The sequence below is a fragment of the Aspergillus terreus genome, genomic scaffold (assembly GCF_000149615.1).
Source record: "Aspergillus terreus NIH2624 scaffold_4 genomic scaffold, whole genome shotgun sequence".
Taxonomy (NCBI): Eukaryota; Fungi; Ascomycota; class Eurotiomycetes; order Eurotiales; family Aspergillaceae; genus Aspergillus; species Aspergillus terreus.
Genome location: NT_165927.1, coordinates 1,734,976 through 1,755,704, shown reverse-complemented (window position 1 = coordinate 1,755,704; position 20,729 = coordinate 1,734,976). Strand labels below are relative to the sequence as shown.

Genomic DNA, 20,729 nt, shown 5'->3' with positions numbered 1-20,729 from the left:
CCGGGAATGGCGGAGTATCTGATCTACGGAGTAAACATCTTGACTCTGCGTTCCACATCAGCTTTCATTGGCAATAAACTCACCCGGAATGACTTCTAATTCAGGTATTATGGTTCCCCGGTCAAGGTTTGCGCAACGAAGGGTCAATCAGGCATGTAATACCTGTCGAAAATCAAGGATTCGTTGTGATGGTGTTCGTCCACTTTGTGGCACTTGTCAGCGTCGACGAGAAGAATGTAGTTACAATGATGGCCTTCCCCGAAGAAGGGTGAGGTATGTTGAACTAGATAATTAAATTCTATATTATGTTCACTGACGAATTCCAAGGTCGCGAGTGAAGCCCAGTCAGGGTGTGCGCCCATCGGCATTTGATGGCCTTCCTGCAGCTCCAGAGAGTACAGATCACCTCAGCCCTGTCGCTCTTGGTGAAGAGGATAATGTAGGAGTTACTGCCATGGGCTTGGTCTCAAAATCCCCCAAAGAGAATTATACGACAGCCAAAGAACACTTCGGCGAATCTTCAGCGATTGCATTTATACAACAGCTTCAGGATACCCTGAGACTGGATTCAACGGTATCAAATCGTGATTCTGAACTGCCCCATTCACGACGGCTTGGTCACAAGGAACGGGACTCAAGGCCCTCTCCTGGCATTGAGATTGGCTCACTGCCGCCTCGCGCCTTGGCTGACCATCTTGTTTCCTGTTATTTTTCCAAAATCCATACGCTATACCCATTTGTCCACGAACCTGCGTTCATGGAGGAGTATCAATCACTATGGTCACCGGATGGATCCGCATCAACCAGAATAAAAGCTCGGGGGCTTGGTCTAGGGTCTCTAGATGTCAGCTCGACCACATTCTATTTTGCTTTGAATGTCGTTTTTGCCCTCGGTTGCCAGTTTTCCGATGTTGTACTGGCTGGTCGAGAAGTGACATCTGAGGCATTTTTTCACCTGTGCAAACCAGCCCTGGATCTCAATTATCTGGAAAATGGTGACCTTGCTCTCTGCCAGCTACTTTTGTTGATGGCACACTACCTACAAAGTTCATCGACCCCCAATCGTTGCTGGCATGTCATAGGTATGGCTTGTCGTGCGGCACAAGCTTTGGGTCTTCATTCAGGGGCCGGTGACAAACGATGCTCATTCGCCGAGATCCAGATAAGACGGAGAGTGTGGCATGGGTGTGTCATCCTGGACTTGTAAGTATATTTCAGTCTTCCTCGAGCTATGACACCTCCTAATAATATCCAATTTTAGATCAGCCAGCACCATGCTGGGTCGTCCGGCGATGATTTCTCAAAGGCCGTTATCACCCAAGCCAAAGGCCATCGACGACTGCTATCTCACTGTGGCCGATGCAACTTGCGAGCAACCACCGGGTATTTTCTCGCGTATTTCTTGGTTCGTGGAAACTTTGAAGCTGCACGAGATACTTCGCACAATTCTCTTCAAACTTTACAACAATGGAGGCTTAGAGGCCGTTGAAGCGACTGGTCATCCGACCAATTCACGAAACGGTCCTGATATTCAGAGCATCGCTCAGATAGATGCTGAGTTGCAGGCTTTCAAACAGAATCTTCCGAAGCCCCTCGATTGGGACTTGAAGGCGCATAAAAATAACGGGGAAGGTTTTCTGAGAGAGATGCTTCTTCTCAAAGCACGGTATGTTACAGTCCAGATTGTGAATGCTATTATACTGATCGAGTCTCATGACAGTTTCTCCTATTTGAAAATTCTGCTTTACCGGTCCATGTTGTCACATATGATAAGGGAAAGCAGCCCAGATTCCCGCGGGATTTATGCCAAATACAGCCTTGATTGCTCGGTATACTGTACTGAGGCAGCCATTGATCTTGCCTCCATAGTACACCAAACATGCAATAATGACTTGGCCAGTGTATGGTTCTACAACTTGTTCTGTAAGAGAAAGGGACCCTGCGACGTTCTTATAAACACTAATTGTACCTTTACGAAAGACATATTTACGGCAGCATCGATTATTCTCCTGGCTGAGCTTTCACCATCGATCATTATGGTCGTCACAAAGGAGTCTTTGGTGAAATCTTGGGAGAAATGTTACAGTTGTTTTGACTATCTCAAGCTGTATAACGTTGCAGCAGAGCGATGTGCTCAAAGCCTTCTTTTGATTAGGTCAAAATGCCTCGCCGCTGTATCTGGTAAGTCCTTGATGTTCATCTTCTACAGCGATTAGCTAATACTTAATGAGCAGACAACCTTGGTGATCAGTCTAATGCCACTAGTCGGCCGCCAAGCTCACTTCAGAATGAGCTCGAAAATCCGACTGTGTTGCCAGAAACGAGTGCAGAAATGCCATTCTCGGAAGAATTCTTCGGAGATCTAAGATTCGATGACGACACATTTTTGGATCCATATTGGTTTGAACTTCAATTCTAATGATAACTGAATATCTGGTGCTATGAGAAGAAATTCACTCATCCAAATGCTCTCAGAGTGATGTACTTTCAAGCAGACAAAACAAAACCCGCAAAGAAATCCTTGACTCCATCCATATCATCAAGAGATGTCGCATAGCCTAGAGTGCCGTCTGGCCGGAGGACAACTACCGCACCCTTGGAAGTAGCAATGGAGTATCTTTCATGAGCAGAACGATCCTGGTCATAGTAAATGTTTCCAATTCGTGGGTTTCCAAAGGCGCTGTCTCCATCATCAACACTTCCTGCAGCCAAGGTGATGAACCTGACCATATCCTTCGGAAGTGTTGACTGAAGTGCCTCCAGCATTGGCACCGATTTTGACATCACCTCCCTGGTAACGTCAGGCCTGCCCGCAAAGACAATGATGCACCACTGTCCAGTGTTCTTCGTCACTTGATATAATCGCACAGGGACACGAGATCCCGGAGCCATGATCAGAGCATCCGGTCCTCTTCGGCCGGCTGAGATCATACCCGTTGAAGGGGTTTTGTTGATAGCATTTTCACCATAGCTAATCCCGAGGCCAATGTTGAACAAGTTGGACTCATCGAACAGCTTCGTGAACAGCTCATTGGCATCGAGCAGGGAGCCTTTGTATTTTTCCGGCACCCTGCCTGAGATTGTGGCCGAGAAGTCCTTGTCAAGCTCAATGAGATGTTGCGCAGCCGGACGACGTTCGTCTTCGTAGGTTTGAAGGATTTCGGATCCATACCAGCCTTTGACGACACCGCCTAGTTTCCAAGCAAGATTGACAGCATCGTGCGTACCAGTGTTCATTCCCTGGGCAGCGCCGGAAGAATGAGTGTGGCATGCATCGCCCGCTAGCAAGACTCTGTCATTGACGAAGAAAGCATCGGCCACCCTTTGGTTGATGCTAGAAGACTGTCAGCTGTTGAATCTCTTTATAGCTTAAGACTTTCAAAATACCTGTACAGAGTCCACCATTCGACCTTTTCAATTTCCAAGCTGAACGGCTCCATAGACTTGATGGCTTCTGCTACAGCCTGGTCTTCGGTAAGGTTGTTACCATACTTGGCAAGCATCTCCTCGGTCATTGCGAAGCCAATGCGTTTGGCTCCGTGGTCCAATTGAACCCACAGAACATTTCCATGGGTCTTGGACTCGATAGAGGCATATCCAATGTCTGCGTTAGGCATGTTTGTCTTGAAGTAGCCGTCGATGCGAACCCATTTGAAATTGGTGTGGTCACCTTCAAAAGGAATTCCAGCAAGTCGTCTGACCGAGGAGCTGCCACCATCTGCTCCTACGATGTATTTACTGCCACAGACTGTTAGCATGAAAATTGGCCCAAAAAAATCACCGAAGCGCATAGTACCTCTTTACAGTCACAGCCTCACCGGAATTAACCCGAGTAAGACGTGAAGTGACCTTAAAGTCTCCCTCCATCGAATTGTCGACTGTGAAGTCCTCAAGCATCCAACCAATGAAGAGCTTGCCCCCGATTTTCGAGTACGCATCACGGAACACAGACTCGCTGAACTTCTGCCGGATGTTCAAGCAGTAATCTAGAAAGGTGCCGTGCATGCGCTCATACATAACATGCCAGCCACGCGAAGTGACCTGCTTGCCATCTTTGTAGGTCACACTGTTGCGGGCAACAAAGCCGATCTGATTCATCTCGTCGAGAAGCTCCAGCTGATCAAGCATCTCTAGTGTCCGTGGATAGAGGGTCGTAGCCCGACCATACATAGCTTGTTGCTCCTTGTTATGCTTCTCTGAGTTGGTTTTAGCAAAAATTAATCAAGGTGCCATAGAAGAAGGGAAGCATGATAGTCATGCACTACTCACCCACGACGATGGAGTCAACTCCTTGTCTTGCAAGACCGTAGGCTATGAGCAAGCCTACTGGACCACCACCCACAACAAGAACGTCTGTCTTGAACTCTGTGGCCATTTTGAAGCTTCGTGGATCCTCTGATTTCGAGTAAATTGAATGCGAGTGAATTGAATGCGAGTGAATAGTATAGCCATCATCTGGGATGAGCTCTGTCTCTTATAGTACAGGAATCGGCTGTGTCGGCATGACTACTATCCAAAAATGACCTCTCTCGGGCCGATCATATTCAGTACTATGCAGCATATTGTTTCATAGTCCGAACACCGTCGGAATAGACACGCAAGACCTATACAGGAAGCTGTTTCGTGCTGCTCGATTGATGGTTGGTATTTTCGTATCGCTTCGTAACGGAACGTAACTTTTCACAGGAACTGCAATATTTATGGCACGTAATTTTGTATCGGGAGGTAACAAACAGTGGACCTCCATGGAATACAGTAAGCGACATCATCTTGCAGAAAACAACCTTATGCAAAGAGAGAATGAGACAAGTTTTGACATAAAATAATCAATCCGATGCAATTAAGCGCTAATATGGGTTAGCTGTGGCGGTCGAATTCCAAATAGTGTCCAAAGAAGAGAGGATTCTGACCAGCAATACCTCCAGCTTTCTCTTTTGACGGGTCGTTCTACACGCATTTCCAGTCGTCTTCCTCAATGAAATTTGACACTTTCTATTGTATTTTGGACACTTGACTGCTGAGATGATCAAGAACTTTTGTCATGATTTTAAATCATTGGGATGCCAGTGTGATACAGTGGTGGTTGGTTCGAAAGTGAGAGTCTAGAGACCAGAGAAATCACCTAGTTGATACGCTTCCACTTGTCGGTTTTTGAAAGGTCTTTCTAAAGGTCATTTTAATCGTCTTTCTTGATAGCTTGGGTATAGCTTTTTAGTCTATCATTCCACTTGTGACTGATAAGATAATTCTGAAAGTCAAGTCATAGTTTCAAACTTATGAAACCCCACTGTACTATGCCTCTCTAGCGCCCAAAAATGACTGCAGACAGTTATAGTACGTTTGGAAGACTTGACACTATATACACTTGTTAAGTTATATGCACAGAAGATCCTCCAGTCTGAGCAGCAAAAACGAAACACACAGAATCACAGAGGAAACAACGCACCTCCTTGTCGAGCTGGGCAACAGCGTGCTGGGCACGATCCTGGAATGAGGCCATTGTGTGGGATATGCGATTGAAATTTTCACAATATCTTCGAGGAAAGAGCAGTGAGGATAGCAATATGAACGAGTTATGTATTGGGCTAGGCTCAGGGGGAGGGGTTTAAGGTATTTGGGGCGGATCCGGGGTTGTGTGCGACGAATTTCGTGGGGGACTCGGACGTTCTGAGACAGAGAGGTGCTGTGGAGCCGGATGAGGGCGGTCGTCGGGTTGCGGTTGTGCTTATGGGAGAGAAGGATGCGGATGTGTGAAAGGTGATTGGGGTGTATGGGGTTTCGCCGTTTAGGCTGGGGGATGGTTTAGGGTGGAGTGCATGGCACTGGGTGAGAAGGTCTCTGCATCTCTTTTATTACCACTATGCAAGGTGTTCGTACATACATGTCCACTGCGAGTAGACACCCTCTATCGTACAGTCCAATGTCCCACCTCTAGTCGCACCTCCGGCTCGAGCTCGCTCACATCGTCGAAGCCCTCGTCCATGGCGTCGGGGTTCAGGTTCGCCGCGTCGGGGGCAATGCCGTCTTTGTGTTTGGCTTTATCGTGGGAAACGGTCTTCCACCCTGCGGGGTGGGCCGGGTCTTTAATGTACTCAGACATGGGGAACTATTCTGGTTAGTGGTCGGGCGGCATTATATCAAAAGAATCCAGGCTAATCATACATAGTGATCGTTCTTCTTCATGGTCACAACCCACGGCACGTTGTCGAAGGTGACAGCACGTAGGCGGAAGTACGTGTTGTCCGGGATCTTGCTGACTTCCTGGACGAACGTGTCCAAGTTCGGGGTCGGAACGCCGTTGACAGCAGTGATGAAGTTCGTCGGCGAGAGTCCGTATTGGTAGGCTGGGGAACCGCGACTCTATTCGGAATTAGTACCATGTGTTTCTGACGGAATGGAGTAAACATACCCTTGCGCTGACATATACCTCGCTATGGAGCTTGGAGATCTGCTGGCGGACCGCGTGGTGTGGCTTCTGCAACACAGCACCACAGAACACCACCGCACGGTCCGTTTCGAGATCCTCCGTCGGCACGGTGGGAACCTGGATCTTCATTTCTTGTCCATTGCGGACGATCAATGCCTCGAGGACATCCTTGTCATACATGATATCCAGTTCGGAAACACGGGTGATCAGCTGGCCGTCCAACGTGAGGATAATATCGCCTTCCTGGAAGGAATCGTGCGCCGTGGTGCTGAAGCCAGCAGGGGGGCAGTCGACCTTGCGGACCATGAACAGTTGGTGTCGCGAGGGATTGGCTTGCGTGACGCGCTGAATCCACTCTTCCGACACTCCCATGATCCGGGCCTGGCTCATCTGGACCACATAGCTCTCCATGTTTAGAATGCGCAACTTTGGCATTTCGCCCGCTTGGACCTTGGATGCCACTGGTAGAAGAGCCGGGGTCGCGAAACCGAGATGATACTCCACGTCCTTGTGAGAGGAGGGCGTGCGCTCACCCAGGTAGTTCAGCCAGAGGGCCTGCACGACTCCGTCTTCGCCGACCAACACCCCGTTGGAGCATTGTCCGCTCAAACCTGTGTCGACGGTAATGGCGTCGAGGTTGATCGCCCGATACCGAGGGGCTGATGCATTAGCGGGAATCGACACGGTAGTGATATCAGTGACGGCCGTCTTAGCCACGACAATGCGGAAGTTCTGGTTGAATCCCACGAAGATCGTGCTCTGGCCTTGCTTGATATACTCTGTGCTGAGTCGCGCGCTCTGCACCGGCGCTTGCACCAGGCTCGGATCGTACTGCACGATCGTATAGTTCTGCAAAGGATGAAGGAACACCACCTTAGCGCTGACGATGATGGAGTCGGCAACGGTGACATTGATGTCACAGAGGTCATACGGCACAATGGCTCGCGACACGACCACCAATCCCTTCTCCGCATCAATGACCAGACCAAAGCCAGTCTTCTTGGCCTGCGGGTAACCATCCAACTTGAGGGGCATAGTGCAGGACACGCGCACAAAGCTGCGGACAATTTCTGCCGCCGCAGGTTGACTCACACCATCCAGCTGGATGAAGTTGGCCTTTCTCGGGACGGGAGGCAATGCTGGAATGGGATCCGCCAAGTCGGAGAAGTCCCAGAGACCGGTTTCATCATTGCGGACGGCGAGTCGCATCTTAGGATGCCAGTGACGGTCAATATACACAATGCTGGTGCCTCGCGTGTGGAGATCGCGAATATGACGATACGAAATGACCACTCGAGAACGGTCCGGAATGCTCTTCATGACTTCAACAAACTCTTCCAGATTCCGTGTGGGCCTCTTGTCAACGGAATCAATGAGCCACCCCGACAGGGTGTTTTCGAGTTTGAACGACCCAGCTGCTTCGCACACATACACCCCACGAGTGGCGATCGCATACAGACGGGCTTGTTGGTAGGACAGGTCATGGAACGTGCCACCAGCGACTGTGACGAAGCGGTCGGGGGTGATGGCGTGCAGGTCGCCCACCTCACATTCAAGCTCAACGTTCTGACCACCGCGCTGCACCAGTAGACGCACGGTCTTACCAACACTCGAGTCCAGGATGTCGTCTAACCGGATAAATTGAGTGAGGAGCTCGCCGTTGACCTGTAGGAGGACGTCTCCTTCCTCGAGCTTGCCATCGGCAGGTCCCTCGGGAAGGATGATCTCGGCGACCAGCATGCTCGTCTCCGTAGGGGCAGCCTTGCGGACCTTGGCCTCCCATTCCGGCGTCAACCCCAGCCGGCGACACTCGTCGAATGGCTTAAGAATCCACTGTGTCTGAATCGTCCCACGCGTGACCGGCTCCCCGCGGCGAATGCAGTTCAGCGCCCGCAGAGGACGATCCAGGGGAAGGAAGTAATCAGTGGCAGCGCCGTCCGCGCGACCACCCGCCTGCAGGGCGATCGCGTGGCCATCAATATTAACCACGGGACTGCCGGAACTACCACCGCTGGCCGCAGCGGCAGCCTGTATATAGTTCGTGTTAAAATCGCTGTAACCCTCTCCATACTCTGGCGCATTCCGGTCCAGACGACTGATCACACCTGACAAAATACTCAATTTTTCACCAGCGTCATTACCCACCACCCGGATCTCCGAACCGACACGGGCAGCATCAGGCTGCAGCTTCAGTTCCGTCAACTTCAAATAGCGGATGGCTTTCGGATCGAACTTCAGGATACCAAAGTCGTGCACCGGATCGCGGTATACGGGACGTACGTCGCATTCCTCATGGTTATCGAAAATCACGTACCCCCAGAACGGACCGGGACAGACGACATGTCGATTCGTAAGAATATAGCCCCTCTCAGCATCGACCACGAATCCCGTAGCCTGACTGCTCATCGACAACTCAGTATCGAACGAACAGGTCTGACAGAAATGGATGGACACCACACTCTTGACGACTTCTTCAATGGTCGCCTGCCATTCGGGAGAGTCGGCCGGTGCAGCGGCAATGGGTATCAGATGGCTGGATTCGGCGTCATCCTCCACGTCGTAGACGGTACCATTGGCGGGGGTAGTATCGCCGGGGGTCAAGCTCGAGTTTTCGGGTCTGAGGTGCTTGGCTGGGCGCTCCGCAGCGGCGCTGATGGAGCTGCGCTTGCGCTTCGCGTTGGAATCCCCATTCAAGTCCATAATCGATCGGTGGGGGTTATGCGACGTCGGACGGTGGATGGAAGGATTGAGCGAAGAGAACACTCGAGGCTGACTGGTGTGAGGCGCTCTCGTGAGCGACTGAGGACCCGGGAGCCACTGCACCCACGGACGGAGTGTATGGGGAACGAGCGGTCGTCTGTGGTTCCTGGAGAGACAAGGCGACTGTAGGGGTGTTGTAGAGAAAAAGTAACACTGCTTCTGTCGAGAAAGGTGGCTGGGCAAAGCACCAAACGCCAGAGACGCTGCGACTGCGGCGGGCGAAAGCGATGCAGCGGCTCGAGTGATAGTCGTAGCGATGAGGGATCGATGAATGATAGGCGAGCTCCTTCTGGACGCAGGGAGCAAGGCGAAAGACATTCACAGGACCCGGACGGCCAAGGAGACGGAGAGGGAGCAGGTGAAGAATTGAAGGCGTCAAAGAGGAAGCTTCATTAAGTGAATTTGAACAAGATCAAGAGGATCACCTGCGGCAGTGCCCGATTAGGTAAGGGGCCCGGTGTGGATGCTGATTGGTGGGGGCCCCGTCCAGTTGACTCGATCATTTGATGCTTTTACTACCTGGTAGGTACTCAGGATTTCATTATCAGGCTCTATGAAGTGTAAATTACAGGCATCATCCATTGACTCCGCGCCACTCCGTCGCTCCGCACGTCCCCATGCGTCCGTGTGATCACTCCTATGTCCATCGGGGGCATGTATCCTGCACGATACTTCTATTCTTCTCCTTCATTCCGACAACCCCAGGTTGCGATATCACTAGTTTGACGTTGAAGGACACGGCGGGGACAATGGTGGGCACTCCATGGCAGAGGAAGTCCCGTTTCACTCGCCCAAACCCAAACGGTGTCTGCAGATCGATGATGTGACGCGACCATTTTGGGGGCGAGAGGGGGAGGGGGACCATCCCTGTTCCCGGTCGAGTTGAAATAGTGTGGCTAGCTCGTCATGCCGGGGTAACACAAGTGGCCAAGCCCTCTTATGAGGCCTCGCGGCCTAGTTCTGTCCACTTTGTGTTGACTTGAAAGGTGAGTGAGGTGGCCCTTTGTTATAACGTCTGAATCTGATGTTCTGTGCATCAAACACGACCATTGTCTGCTCAAATCACGGACTCCGAGGCCGGGGAGGGACTAGGGTTGCCATTGCCTTGAACGCCTTGGGAGCCGGGCTGGGGTGTTCCCCCTTGGGCCGAACGAGGGAATAGCTCACTGAGCTTAGTATAGATGTCATTCATGGACTGCATATGGGGCGGTGGAGTCATAATGGCCGGGGCTTGCGGAGGAACGCCGCCAGACTTCTTTGCGCGGTCGGCAATGTTGGCCAGATAAGCCAAGTTCGCCTGTAACCGACGCATACAATCGACATATTCCGGACTCGGCTTCTGCGTGGGTCCTTTCGCGGCGTCCGAGGCCTGATCCGATGACGGGGACGGGTTGTTGGAGTCCTGCGACCCTGGTTGCGGAGGTGGACCGCCTGCCTTGCCGGCGGCTTGGAGATTGACCACTTCCTGCAGGAGCATCGAGTTGATATCGAGGAGGACGGAAACGCGTGCTTTCTCTCGTGATGCAGCGGGGGATTGCGCCGCCGGTGGGACGGCTCCCTGTGTTGTGGAGGACTGAGACATAGCTCTTTGCTGTTGGTGTGGTTGTGTTTGTTGTTGTTGTTGTTGCGACTGGGCTGGGAGCATGTTGTTGGCAGGAATAGAGGTCATATTTGGGGGAAATGATGCTGCGGTGGTCGTCGGGAGATTCGCAGCAGTGGTGGGAGCCGACTGGGGAGGGAGGAACTGGTTCATGGAAGCCGGGATAGGAGGTTGGGAGAAAGGCGCAGAGAAGTTGGCGTGGGGACCTGCTGCGGATGATCGCGTTTTCCCGTTAGCGTCTTGTCCTGCGTGACCACACCATCGAATCTCCGTCCCTTTTGGGAATCACCGCGACCCTCGCCCGTCCGATCACTAGAACTCCTTCAACAGGAAGGGATCGAACTCACCGGGAGATTGTTGGGGGTAACCAGCGGGCATCATGGCACCACCGGGACCGACGGGCTGCATCGGCATGCCCGCAAACTGCTGCTGGTTCTTCGGCTGAGGGAAGGACGGCATGGCATTAGGGTAGTAAGGGAATTGTTGTGGACTCTGCGTAGGCATCGGATAGCCGGCCGGGTGTTGCTGGGGAGGCTGCATCGCGTAACCGTTGGGGTCCATGATGGGAGAGGAAGGATAAAAAAGGAATAAAATAGAATAAAAATAAAAATAGCAAAGGGGAAAGAGGGAGAATCGAATCGAATGGCGTATATTAAGGTAGAACAAGAGAAGAATCGATAGATAGTTCTAAGATCAGGGTGATTTGAGATTATGCCAATGGAAATGGAGAAAATGCGGCGATCCAAACTGCGTCGACAGAGGGACAAAATAGGTAGAGCCGAGATCTAGCCGAAAATCCAATCACTAATAAAGATGGATGAATAATAGTAGGAGCAGTAATAGCAGTAATAAAGAGCGAGTGGTCAAACCAAACGATGGGGAGGGTGAGAGGTGTGTTATTGGACCGAGATCAGAAAGGTCGATGACCGCACGGACATAGCAACGAGCGATCTTTAGAGGGAGCAAGAGAGAGAAAAGACAGCGGAGATGGTCAGGGATGAAGGGTGGACGGAAGAGAAGGAGAGAACAAGAGCAGCCGTGAGAGGAGAGAGAGCGGTGATTGGCTCCTGTGTTAGGATGACTCATCCAGACCACCTTCATCTAGTCCATTCTGGGACTAGCGTAATATAGAAGGAAAATAGTCCCTCCGAGATTACTCTTTCCCGATCAGGCAACATCCATACTCCGTACATCTCCTCTACAAAGCCTCATATCCCGTCCAACCCATCTGAAATAACAGTTCTTCCCAATGAACTGACTCTTTCTGTAACCCCGATATGACACCGAATGCGCCGGCTCGGCTCTCTGATCTCAATTTACTTTCATCGATCCACCCCATCCCGGTCAATACATGACAAAGAGGTGAGAGAACAATAGGTACGATAGATATGATCCTCAGCATATCCCTCGCCGGGACGAGAACTATCTCCCATTCTCTCTTCTCAACTACCCAATCGATCTATCCAGGATCGACATGACACACCTCCCGATTAGCTAGTTTGGAATAAAGTGCCTCCCACCGGAGATCTCCACTCTGTATCCATCCATCCTTCCATCCATCTATCCATCCGTCTCCATCGAGATAGGGGCATGTTCTCGACGTTCTTCGGGTTCAATAGCCGCTCCCAATGGGATGGTTCCCATGCACCCATTTGCTCCGGATACTGTCTCCGTCCGTGTGTTTACCTAGCCTCGCCCCCGGTGACAAGTCATATCCCATCTGCAACTTGTCCATCCCCACTGACACATCAGATGGTAAGCATGCGGCATCGCTGGTCACCGACGCGCGAGCCTGTCAGCGGAAATTTCGGTAAACTCTCAAATTGTTCGCCTTCCAGATCGGTTCGAGACTTACTTCGGACCTACGCGCGGATCGTCGATGGGGAGCCACCAGACGGCACCCGGCGTGAACTAATACCTTGACGAATGCTGTCTGCATGTTCGCTAGGGATGAACTCCTGGAGGGCACTCAAAGCTACTAGTTATGTGACAGCGGTAGATGGAGACGTTCTCTGCCCACTCATCCACCCGTCCATCCGACTTTCTCGGCTCATCGGCGTTCCATCGTGTACGATACGATGGTGTTAGCTGGTAACCACTAATTGGATGGACCCTTCTAACCGCAAGCTAAATATTGGCAATGTCATCCTGAGTCAGACCAACCCTTTACCCTGCAGCCGACTATCTGTCCGCAGCGACAAAGTGGAACGCGTATAGCTGGCAGTCATTGTGCTGCATGGACCCGATTTTACTTCACCGAAGGATTTATATTGACCTTAGATGGTTGTCGATCCGTGTCAACCCCACTGGGTGCCCGTCTACCTATCTATCAATGCTGGGTTCCCACACATCGGGAAAGAGCAGAAGAATGATTTGGAAGAGGAATAGCATAAGGCCCACAAGGAGCTGTCTTTATACGCGAGAGCGAAAGCGCAGGAGGCAAACAGACCAATGCGCGAAAAACTTGAAAGTCCTGACCAATACCGGGTGCTCGTTTCTGGTAGCTGGCTCCGAAGGATATACACCGATGTCTAACCCGGGAGACGTGCTGACGTGCTGCGCCAGCCATACAATCCTTCCATATGCACTGAGCGAACTTTCTCCACGCATTCTATTGACACCGGATGATGGCCCACACCGGTCGGTTGATCATCCGGACAAGAACTCATGCACAAGCAAAGTAGTTTGCTGCAGCCTGGCAGATCATGCTGAGCCACAAACATCGGCGCTCAGCGGCCACTCCGGTGCTTTCGACCGTTCCGTATGGTCTAAGGCCACTGTAGAATTGCTTTTTCTCCTCTCGGAATAGAGCAAAGCTCGCGAAATCTAAACGTATTCGATCTTCCCAAAAGGGACAGACCACTCTATAAGCTTATTATTGGTGGATCTTCCTACTGAGCTCTCTGACAGTCCTCTTCATATAAACGCGGTCTCGTGGCCCTTCTAGGAAAAGGTCCCAGAAACTAAGTCTTCCCTCCGCCAGGCCGTGATTGGTACTAGGAGAATTAAATTGTGGCCGTCGCCCCAGCCCTGTTCTCATCCATCAAGCTTGACGGACCCGAGATCACCGCAGCTCTTGGCTATGGTACAGTCTATCACCGTGGTTTCCTATTAGGAACCTGAACTAACTCGTCTTCAGGCACATACACCTGTTTCGATGGACTCGCCTCTGGATGGTCTGGCATCTATGCATTTTGCCCTTATCTATATCGACGACAGCGGCAAAGTGCGCTTTGAGGCTTCACCCTCTATTGCCAACAGCTGCCAGTCCCTCCTGGCGCCTAACGTTACCGAGTCGTTCTTGCGAGCTGTGGCGCTGTCGAATAAAGGAGGCGAGTCACGGAGTTCATCCATCGATACCTCCAGAAAGAGTTCTCCATCCCCACGGTCACCTTCTATGCACGACAATGGCGAGTCGCAACCGCCAATAGGGTACGTATATATCTGAGGCCCCACCATACTTTGTACTCTGACGCGGCTAACAACCGCAGATACCATGTAGAGAGCCATAGACCCAAGCGGAAACGCATCTCACACGAATCCGTCATCCCGATCAGTATCAACTGCCACCAGAGGACGATGTTGCCGGTTCAGGATCACGGCCTCCTGCGACGTTACTACGAGAAAGCCTTTGAGAGCCTGCAGCAGATCAACTGCAGGATTCTGGCCAAAGCATACATCAAACTGGTGGAGCCCCGGAAGCAGGTCAACTACCCATACAATGGACGAAAGATTATTCAGGGGACCTCGCAGCAGTTTGATCCCGAGTTCACGAAGCCCGCGTGGTGGCCTGCTGGAGTAACTCATAGAGAGCCAGACCATCTATTAAAGGCCGGTAAGTGGAATTCAGAATCTCGTCGCCTTGGACATTTTCTGATTATGACCAGAGCGAATCCGACTGCTTGTTCACATCCTGTGCGAGCTCCGCCATAGCCATGCTATCACCGTGGACAAGCTGAAAGAGGCAGATCAATCGATCCGCCGGCAGATACTACCAGCCGAGCGGTTACAAGTACTCGATGAGATATACACTGTGCGAGAAGAGGAGGAGGCGTATCTGGACGGCCATACTGGTACGAGCCTTCCGAAAAAACGGCCACGCAGAAACTAATATTTCTTAGATGGACGAGCGGCCGTGTGTGTATCGCGGGTACATCTCCCGGATATTATCGAAACGCAGACACTGGGATCTCCGAGTTCAGCGCTGAAGCCCGACATGAACCCGGTGTATCGGAAGGAAGTTCCGGACATGGAGTCTCACACATCTGTCTTCCCTTCCACAGGAAGTTCACCGACTAGCGAGCAGCCTAGACATGCTGAGAAGGAGGCGGCCACCAAATCTAGTAGCAGCCTCCCTGCCACTTGGGACGCCTGTGTCCCTCCTCTTGCCAAACATACCCGCGATAGTGACCCGACATATCACTTGGACATGTCCAGTCCTTCTATATTCCACCAGGATAACGGTCTTGTTGCCCAGAACTTTCAGTTGAAGTATTACAGTGATCATCTTGGTCCGCAGCAGCACCATTCCTCGCTCCCGGTGATGGGGGTCCCAGGACACGATATGGGTGCACACCCATATTACTTTGGGTACCAGCATTGATATTAATCCTTTGGGTATATTTAGCATTGGGGTTGAGGCGTGATTGTTTCTAACTGACCATGGAGACCTTGGACTTGCTGTCTCTTTTATGGCTCTATCTGTTCTTTCGGGTTGGCGGTCTTTGTGTTTGGCGTACCATACTATATAGACCTAATATGGAATCAGATAATCTCTCAGGCGTTGGAGTTTGAGGTGATGAGGCGGATGGCTCTACTGTCTGATCTTTGAGGAAGTTGCAGGTCACGGTCAGGACGACCTCCTGTCCCTAGCGCTTGTTGTGAGGACTGATCATGACTTATTAGTATTAGTAGATTAATTCCATCCCTTACATGAGTCCCATGTGCATGTAAAAGACTTCAGTAACTGTCATAACGCGCGTAATGTTCCATTTGATCATGATCTGCTGCGTCTGCTGCAGCTGATGCGAGGTCCATGCGGTGTTCCTCTGCCAGTGATTGACGTCCCTTATCTTGGGAATATTGGACAGCAACACCCCAAGACCGTCTTCAAGCAGTGACCATCTACATACATCAGCAGTGCTCCTACAAGAACATTATTATTGATACCAAAGTCCCGGCGCAACTGGGCAGCATGACGCTAGATGACAGAGAGAGTGTGCTTGTGGTCCGGGAGGCCCTGCGGCACGAGACCATGAGGTTGGATGAGATACTGCACAAACATGGAGAATATCAGCACTATATATAGGCGGGATAACGGATTAGCGGGAAATACTACTAATATTGATAATAATATAGATATTTATACAGGCAACGTGGGATAGATTTCGGCCTCGCTACGTCAGCTTCTTAGAAGAATTAACAATTGGACATGCTAATGAATAATACCAATAATCCACCTCCTTAGTCTTTTCCGCAAGGGCTTTTTGTTTCCGCCTGGCGTTGTGCGCTCGCCTGCAGCTGCGTCGTCATACCAATCAGCGCCCAGCCCGTTCTGAACCACTCTACGAAGATCAGGCACCGCCAATAAAACTCCCCCAGAGACCGAGACCACAAACACAAAGAACAGAAACGTGACCGCAATTCTGAGCCCCGAGTCCAGCTCGCGCATCCAGAGAACAGCAAGTGGAGGGACCAGGATACACGCGACGATGAGCAGGAATACCAATACTGGTGCAAACCGCGCAAAGACCCAGGCTAGGATAGCTGTATTGGTGATTGGGGCACCGCGGGGTACAGAGCTGTGAGTGCGGATTGCGGTCAGAGTCTTTTGTTTCTGGGCATGCACCCATCCGCTGCGAGTAAGGAAACGGAGGGCGTAGGTCGATATACTCAGTGACAAGGCGAATGCGATGAAATACTGCACAGGAACAGGGGAAGTAAGTGGTTGGATTTGCATGGAGAAAAGAGATGCGGCGAAGGAGAGCGGGATGAACAAGAAAGCAAGCTCCGTTAATCGGGTGATGCTTTCAGCCTCCATGATGGCCCGGTGGCTTTCAACGAACTGCAAGGTACCCGTGATTGCGTTTGAGGCTTCTTTCAGGTCCTGGATTGTGTTTTCAAAGTTGCTAGCGAGGTGGTCAATAGTTTTGTCCTGCGAAGGATCGCCGTTGCCTTGCTTCAGGAGCTCGTTTAGAGAATTTTTGAGCTCTCGGCATAATGGGGGGAGCTGAGCCAGTAGCTTCGCGATGAATGTTCTTTTAACGAGAATATCGTCAATCTGGGCGTCCTGAGATGCAATGGACTGCACAATGTCCCTCTGCACAGTATCTAGAAGCTGAAGGAGGCCTAGGGTATCAGACAAGACGATGCGAAAAAGGTGAATGAACGGCAGATGCCCACAGGATACCGGGTCAGTGGTAGGGATCTGATTCGCGGGATGACAGTTGTCAAGAAGGCATCTCGTCGTAGAAGAGAGGGTCCCGTAGATTTCCTTGAGTCGGTCCTCTCCTACCGTAGAAATCATCGCAGAACTCATATTGAGAGTGAATCGAGGGACTAGAATTTCGTACAGATCCTTAATCGTGAAGTCTGCATCAGCAGGAGGAATGCATGGATCATTAGGGGCTCTGTCAATCTCCGTCCACGTTGCCATTGATGCCCTGGGGATTGCATCTAGTAACATAATAACTTATAGGTGAGTCAGTCACAGCTGGCTCAGTCGAGACGCTTGATATGATTGTCCAAACTTACCATATTGCACCCCGTTTCTCGTAGTCTGGTAGATTGAAACGCGCTCTTCAATCGCAACCAGACCGTCGGCAGCCATCGTGGAAGCGGACAGGTCCCATTCGGGACGGAGAATATTCGAAACAGCATGGACAATGTCAACGGTGAAAGTAGTTTGAGTACGTCGACTACGACCCTCCCCGATGATTTCCTGCCTTCCCGCTCTGACTCTCTCGTATCTCTCCTCGATCTGCCGGCGCCTGAGTACGGCATCAGAGTGCTTCGACCGAGAAACAGGCCGATACCAACGGAAGGAATTGTATGGGGCCGGTAGATTCCATGTATTCCATTGGCCCCGTCGGTCGCGTGTGGTCACGGGGAATCTGGCGAGCTCGTTGTTTATATGATCCAGGAAGAAGTTGGGCTCGATGCGGAAGACCGATCCCAGCGTATGACAGACGAACGAATTGATGTCTTCCACCAAAACGTATCGGGTCTCAATGTTTTCGAGTTCTTCACTTAGCCACTCAACCAGCAGATCGGGATTTTGGAGACGGCGACGAGCAGGGGGCCCGCCAAGGTGAGCGTGGCCATTGCCAGGGAAATCGATGCGTGTGATGGTTATATCACCAGGAATCTCATGGCAGAGAGCATCATATCCAGGAACAGTTCTGGATAGTCGCCGGATATTTTGTTCGTACCAGTCTGTTTGAGCCATTGTTACCCCTCCTAGGTCCAGGTTCAGGCTGACAGAGGGGGGCAAGTGGCAGAGCCAGTAGGTACAGAAGAAGACCATTCGGAGTGGGAAAACAATACATCCGGGGCTACGAGCCAGTAGTACGTATATCTATCCATTCTCTTGACGTCCTGCTTTACGTGCTGCTACCGCCAATTCAAGGGACCCTCATCGCTGTCGTCGTCGAGCATTTTGAGGAGTCTTATGGACACTATAGTGAGCATGAGACCTAGGGCTACAATGAGTTTCAACCCGATGGAGCCCCAGCCTAGGCCCATTGCCACGCTGCCCACGTTACCTCTGACAATACTGTTGAAGGCGGCTTGTGCCGTCGCTGAGTGCGCGACCGCTGCGACATGCTGCCAGAGAATAGCAGTAATGAGGAATAGCACTGAAAGGGATTCGAAAGCCATAATAAGACTTGAGGCCGCCGTTGAAGGCACGGGCGTGCCTTCCATCTCGCTTCCAGTGTCATCATCCATATTATCCTGCCATCTAGGGAACGTGCTCATGCCATAGACTCCTACGAGGGTCATGACAATTGCTATGATTCTATATTCTCATTAGCCTAGGTCTTGCTCGTCACATAAAGGAAGCTGATTTCGCGACATACATCACCACAGAAACGATCACTTCATCTCGAAAGTTGTCCGCAATGGCTAAAATGTTGAGAGGATCTTGAACGCCTTCCACGAGTGCTACAAGCTTCTTTGCCTTTCCACGGCAAATCCAGCTAACAGGATCTCCTCCTGTGTTGGTCGCCATACATAGCCCAAAGTATCCTACCCGAACGGCGAGGTTTCCGGTGGAGCTAATGTTTGCCACCACGGAGTAGAAGGAAGGGTTCGGTACCTCCAACTCTTTATTTTGCAAGCTAGAATTCCAGCCATCATTCTGGTAAGATAATTCCATAAGATATATGTTGCGCATCAGAGGTGACGAGCAACCCGCGACTAATATTGCTGCATTCACATTACATTAGCACTCATAACCAAGCAGAGCCATGTGGCTTCATAAATGGTCTTGCTTACTTACAAAGCATGATCATAGCTACTGTGTTGATGGTCATTAGGATATGGTGAAACCCAATCCTATAGCTGATGTGAGCAAGACCCCCAAAAGGTGGAAATCTTCGGATGCGCCGCCACATGTTGCTCCACCGCGCGCTGCCGTCGTCGATACCAGTAGCATCATAGGAGTAGTATGAGACAGAGCCACTGCTCCTTGTTGATTGCGAGTCTCGCACAATCATGACACTTTCTTCGTTAGTTTCCTCTTCCTCCTCCTGCTCCACTACTGCGTGCTGCTGTCCTACCCGTTCCAGCTCTCCCTGGCCGATCTCGTTCTGTTGTTCATTTTCTCGTCCTTCCTCGTTTCTGATCCATCCTGCTTTCCATTTAGGCGGAAGATGCAATTTCCGTAAGAGCGGCAATAACAACGATGATGGTTGTTGGGCTTGCGAGGAGGTCTCAGCCTCAGCCTCAGCTGGGGCATCCACCTTCTCAGTTCCAGTTCCAGTCCCAGTCTCAGTCCGAGTCTCAAGTTCTGTGATTGATGTTGCCGCCATGCTTGAATGCTAAAACCGGCTGATCGACACGCTTACTTCAATTCGAGAGTGATTGCTCGGATGGATGTGTTGGTTTGTCGATGGTTAGTGACCGCTAGTATTCTGCGTAAACATCGAGCTTACTGTTATGTCAGCCCCCGCTCCGCCTTTTGTCGTATCGTTTCTCTTTGCTTTTTCAGCTAGGTCTGACAGGGAGGGGAGTTGGGAATGATTCGGGGTTCTTGGTTCGTGCCTTAAGGCCACGCTTTGAGGGCTCGCTCCGTTGTCTACCTAACAGCTGCTTCGCGAACATTATACGGAGTACTAAAAAGAATATGGTAGTAGGCTATATCTATAACTATAAAATTAAGAGAGGAAATATATACTATATGAATATAACCTGTTCTTGAATATTAACGTCTAGAATAGGTTTTAATAAAGTTAAAGGTCCGACCCTAAGGTATGGAGCAGCCGCGCAGGCGAGTATCATCTGAGTTGCATTCTCGCAGCCGACTGACATGTCCCGACGTTAAGCGGACACGGACATCGCCATTGAGGTGCTGTTGTCCAGGCAGATACATACTCAGCTGGAGGGTCACATGGGTCACATCCACCGCAAACAACCACCCAGACCGTGGGATCACGTATATAGAATGAGACTCGCCTGTCGGCTCTCTATCGCTCATCATACCTCCAGAACCTCCAATTGACAGGCACCATGTACATGCTCAAGCGTCTCGCGGGCATGCTCGGCCTCCCGGCCACCCGTGCCGGTACTGTCTGCTCTAGGGCCTGGGTATGGGATTGATCAACATGACGGATTCCACACGTTTTACTATGTCTAGGCCATGCAGAAACCATTACTAGCAATATATGTATCCCAAATATACGGACGTCAGGGAACCGTTTTCAATTTCACCTAAGCTATCCA

General features: G+C 51.0%; 6 protein-coding genes across 6 annotated transcripts; 2 read left to right on the top strand and 4 right to left on the bottom strand.

The window, feature by feature from the left end:
• Nucleotides 1–248: 248 nt before the first annotated feature.
• On the top strand, nt 249–1,888 carry ATEG_03416 (fungal specific transcription factor domain-containing protein; the record flags this gene model as incomplete). Its single annotated transcript, XM_001212594.1, has 4 exons — nt 249–268; nt 328–1,203; nt 1,262–1,666; nt 1,870–1,888. The coding sequence occupies 4 exons, from the start codon at nt 249–251 to the stop codon at nt 1,886–1,888; spliced, it is 1,320 nt and encodes a 439-aa protein (XP_001212594.1).
• A 599-nt stretch (nt 1,889–2,487) lies between these two features.
• ATEG_03415 (uncharacterized protein) lies at nt 2,488–4,375 on the bottom strand (the record flags this gene model as incomplete). Its single annotated transcript, XM_001212593.1, has 4 exons — nt 2,488–3,334; nt 3,388–3,738; nt 3,782–4,196; nt 4,270–4,375. 4 exons carry the CDS (start codon nt 4,373–4,375, stop codon nt 2,488–2,490), a joined length of 1,719 nt encoding a protein of 572 aa, XP_001212593.1.
• A 1,530-nt stretch (nt 4,376–5,905) lies between these two features.
• Nucleotides 5,906–9,505, bottom strand: ATEG_03414 (putative nuclear serine protease HtrA2/Nma111; the record flags this gene model as incomplete). The annotated part of the gene is made up of 3 exons (XM_001212592.1): nt 5,906–6,106; nt 6,163–6,360; nt 6,410–9,505. The coding sequence occupies 3 exons, from the start codon at nt 9,503–9,505 to the stop codon at nt 5,906–5,908; spliced, it is 3,495 nt and encodes a 1,164-aa protein (XP_001212592.1).
• A 739-nt stretch (nt 9,506–10,244) lies between these two features.
• On the bottom strand, nt 10,245–11,348 carry ATEG_03413 (uncharacterized protein; the record flags this gene model as incomplete). The annotated part of the gene is made up of 2 exons (XM_001212591.1): nt 10,245–11,032; nt 11,135–11,348. 2 exons carry the CDS (start codon nt 11,346–11,348, stop codon nt 10,245–10,247), a joined length of 1,002 nt encoding a protein of 333 aa, XP_001212591.1.
• Nucleotides 11,349–13,944: 2,596 nt separating this feature from the next.
• ATEG_03412 (DUF2841 domain-containing protein) lies at nt 13,945–15,390 on the top strand (the record flags this gene model as incomplete). The annotated part of the gene is made up of 4 exons (XM_001212590.1): nt 13,945–14,219; nt 14,279–14,622; nt 14,675–14,860; nt 14,909–15,390. The coding sequence occupies 4 exons, from the start codon at nt 13,945–13,947 to the stop codon at nt 15,388–15,390; spliced, it is 1,287 nt and encodes a 428-aa protein (XP_001212590.1).
• An 831-nt stretch (nt 15,391–16,221) lies between these two features.
• Nucleotides 16,222–19,819, bottom strand: ATEG_03411 (uncharacterized protein; the record flags this gene model as incomplete). The annotated part of the gene is made up of 5 exons (XM_001212589.1): nt 16,222–17,462; nt 17,541–18,340; nt 18,403–18,804; nt 18,866–19,214; nt 19,288–19,819. The coding sequence occupies 5 exons, from the start codon at nt 19,817–19,819 to the stop codon at nt 16,222–16,224; spliced, it is 3,324 nt and encodes a 1,107-aa protein (XP_001212589.1).
• Nucleotides 19,820–20,729: the final 910 nt, after the last annotated feature.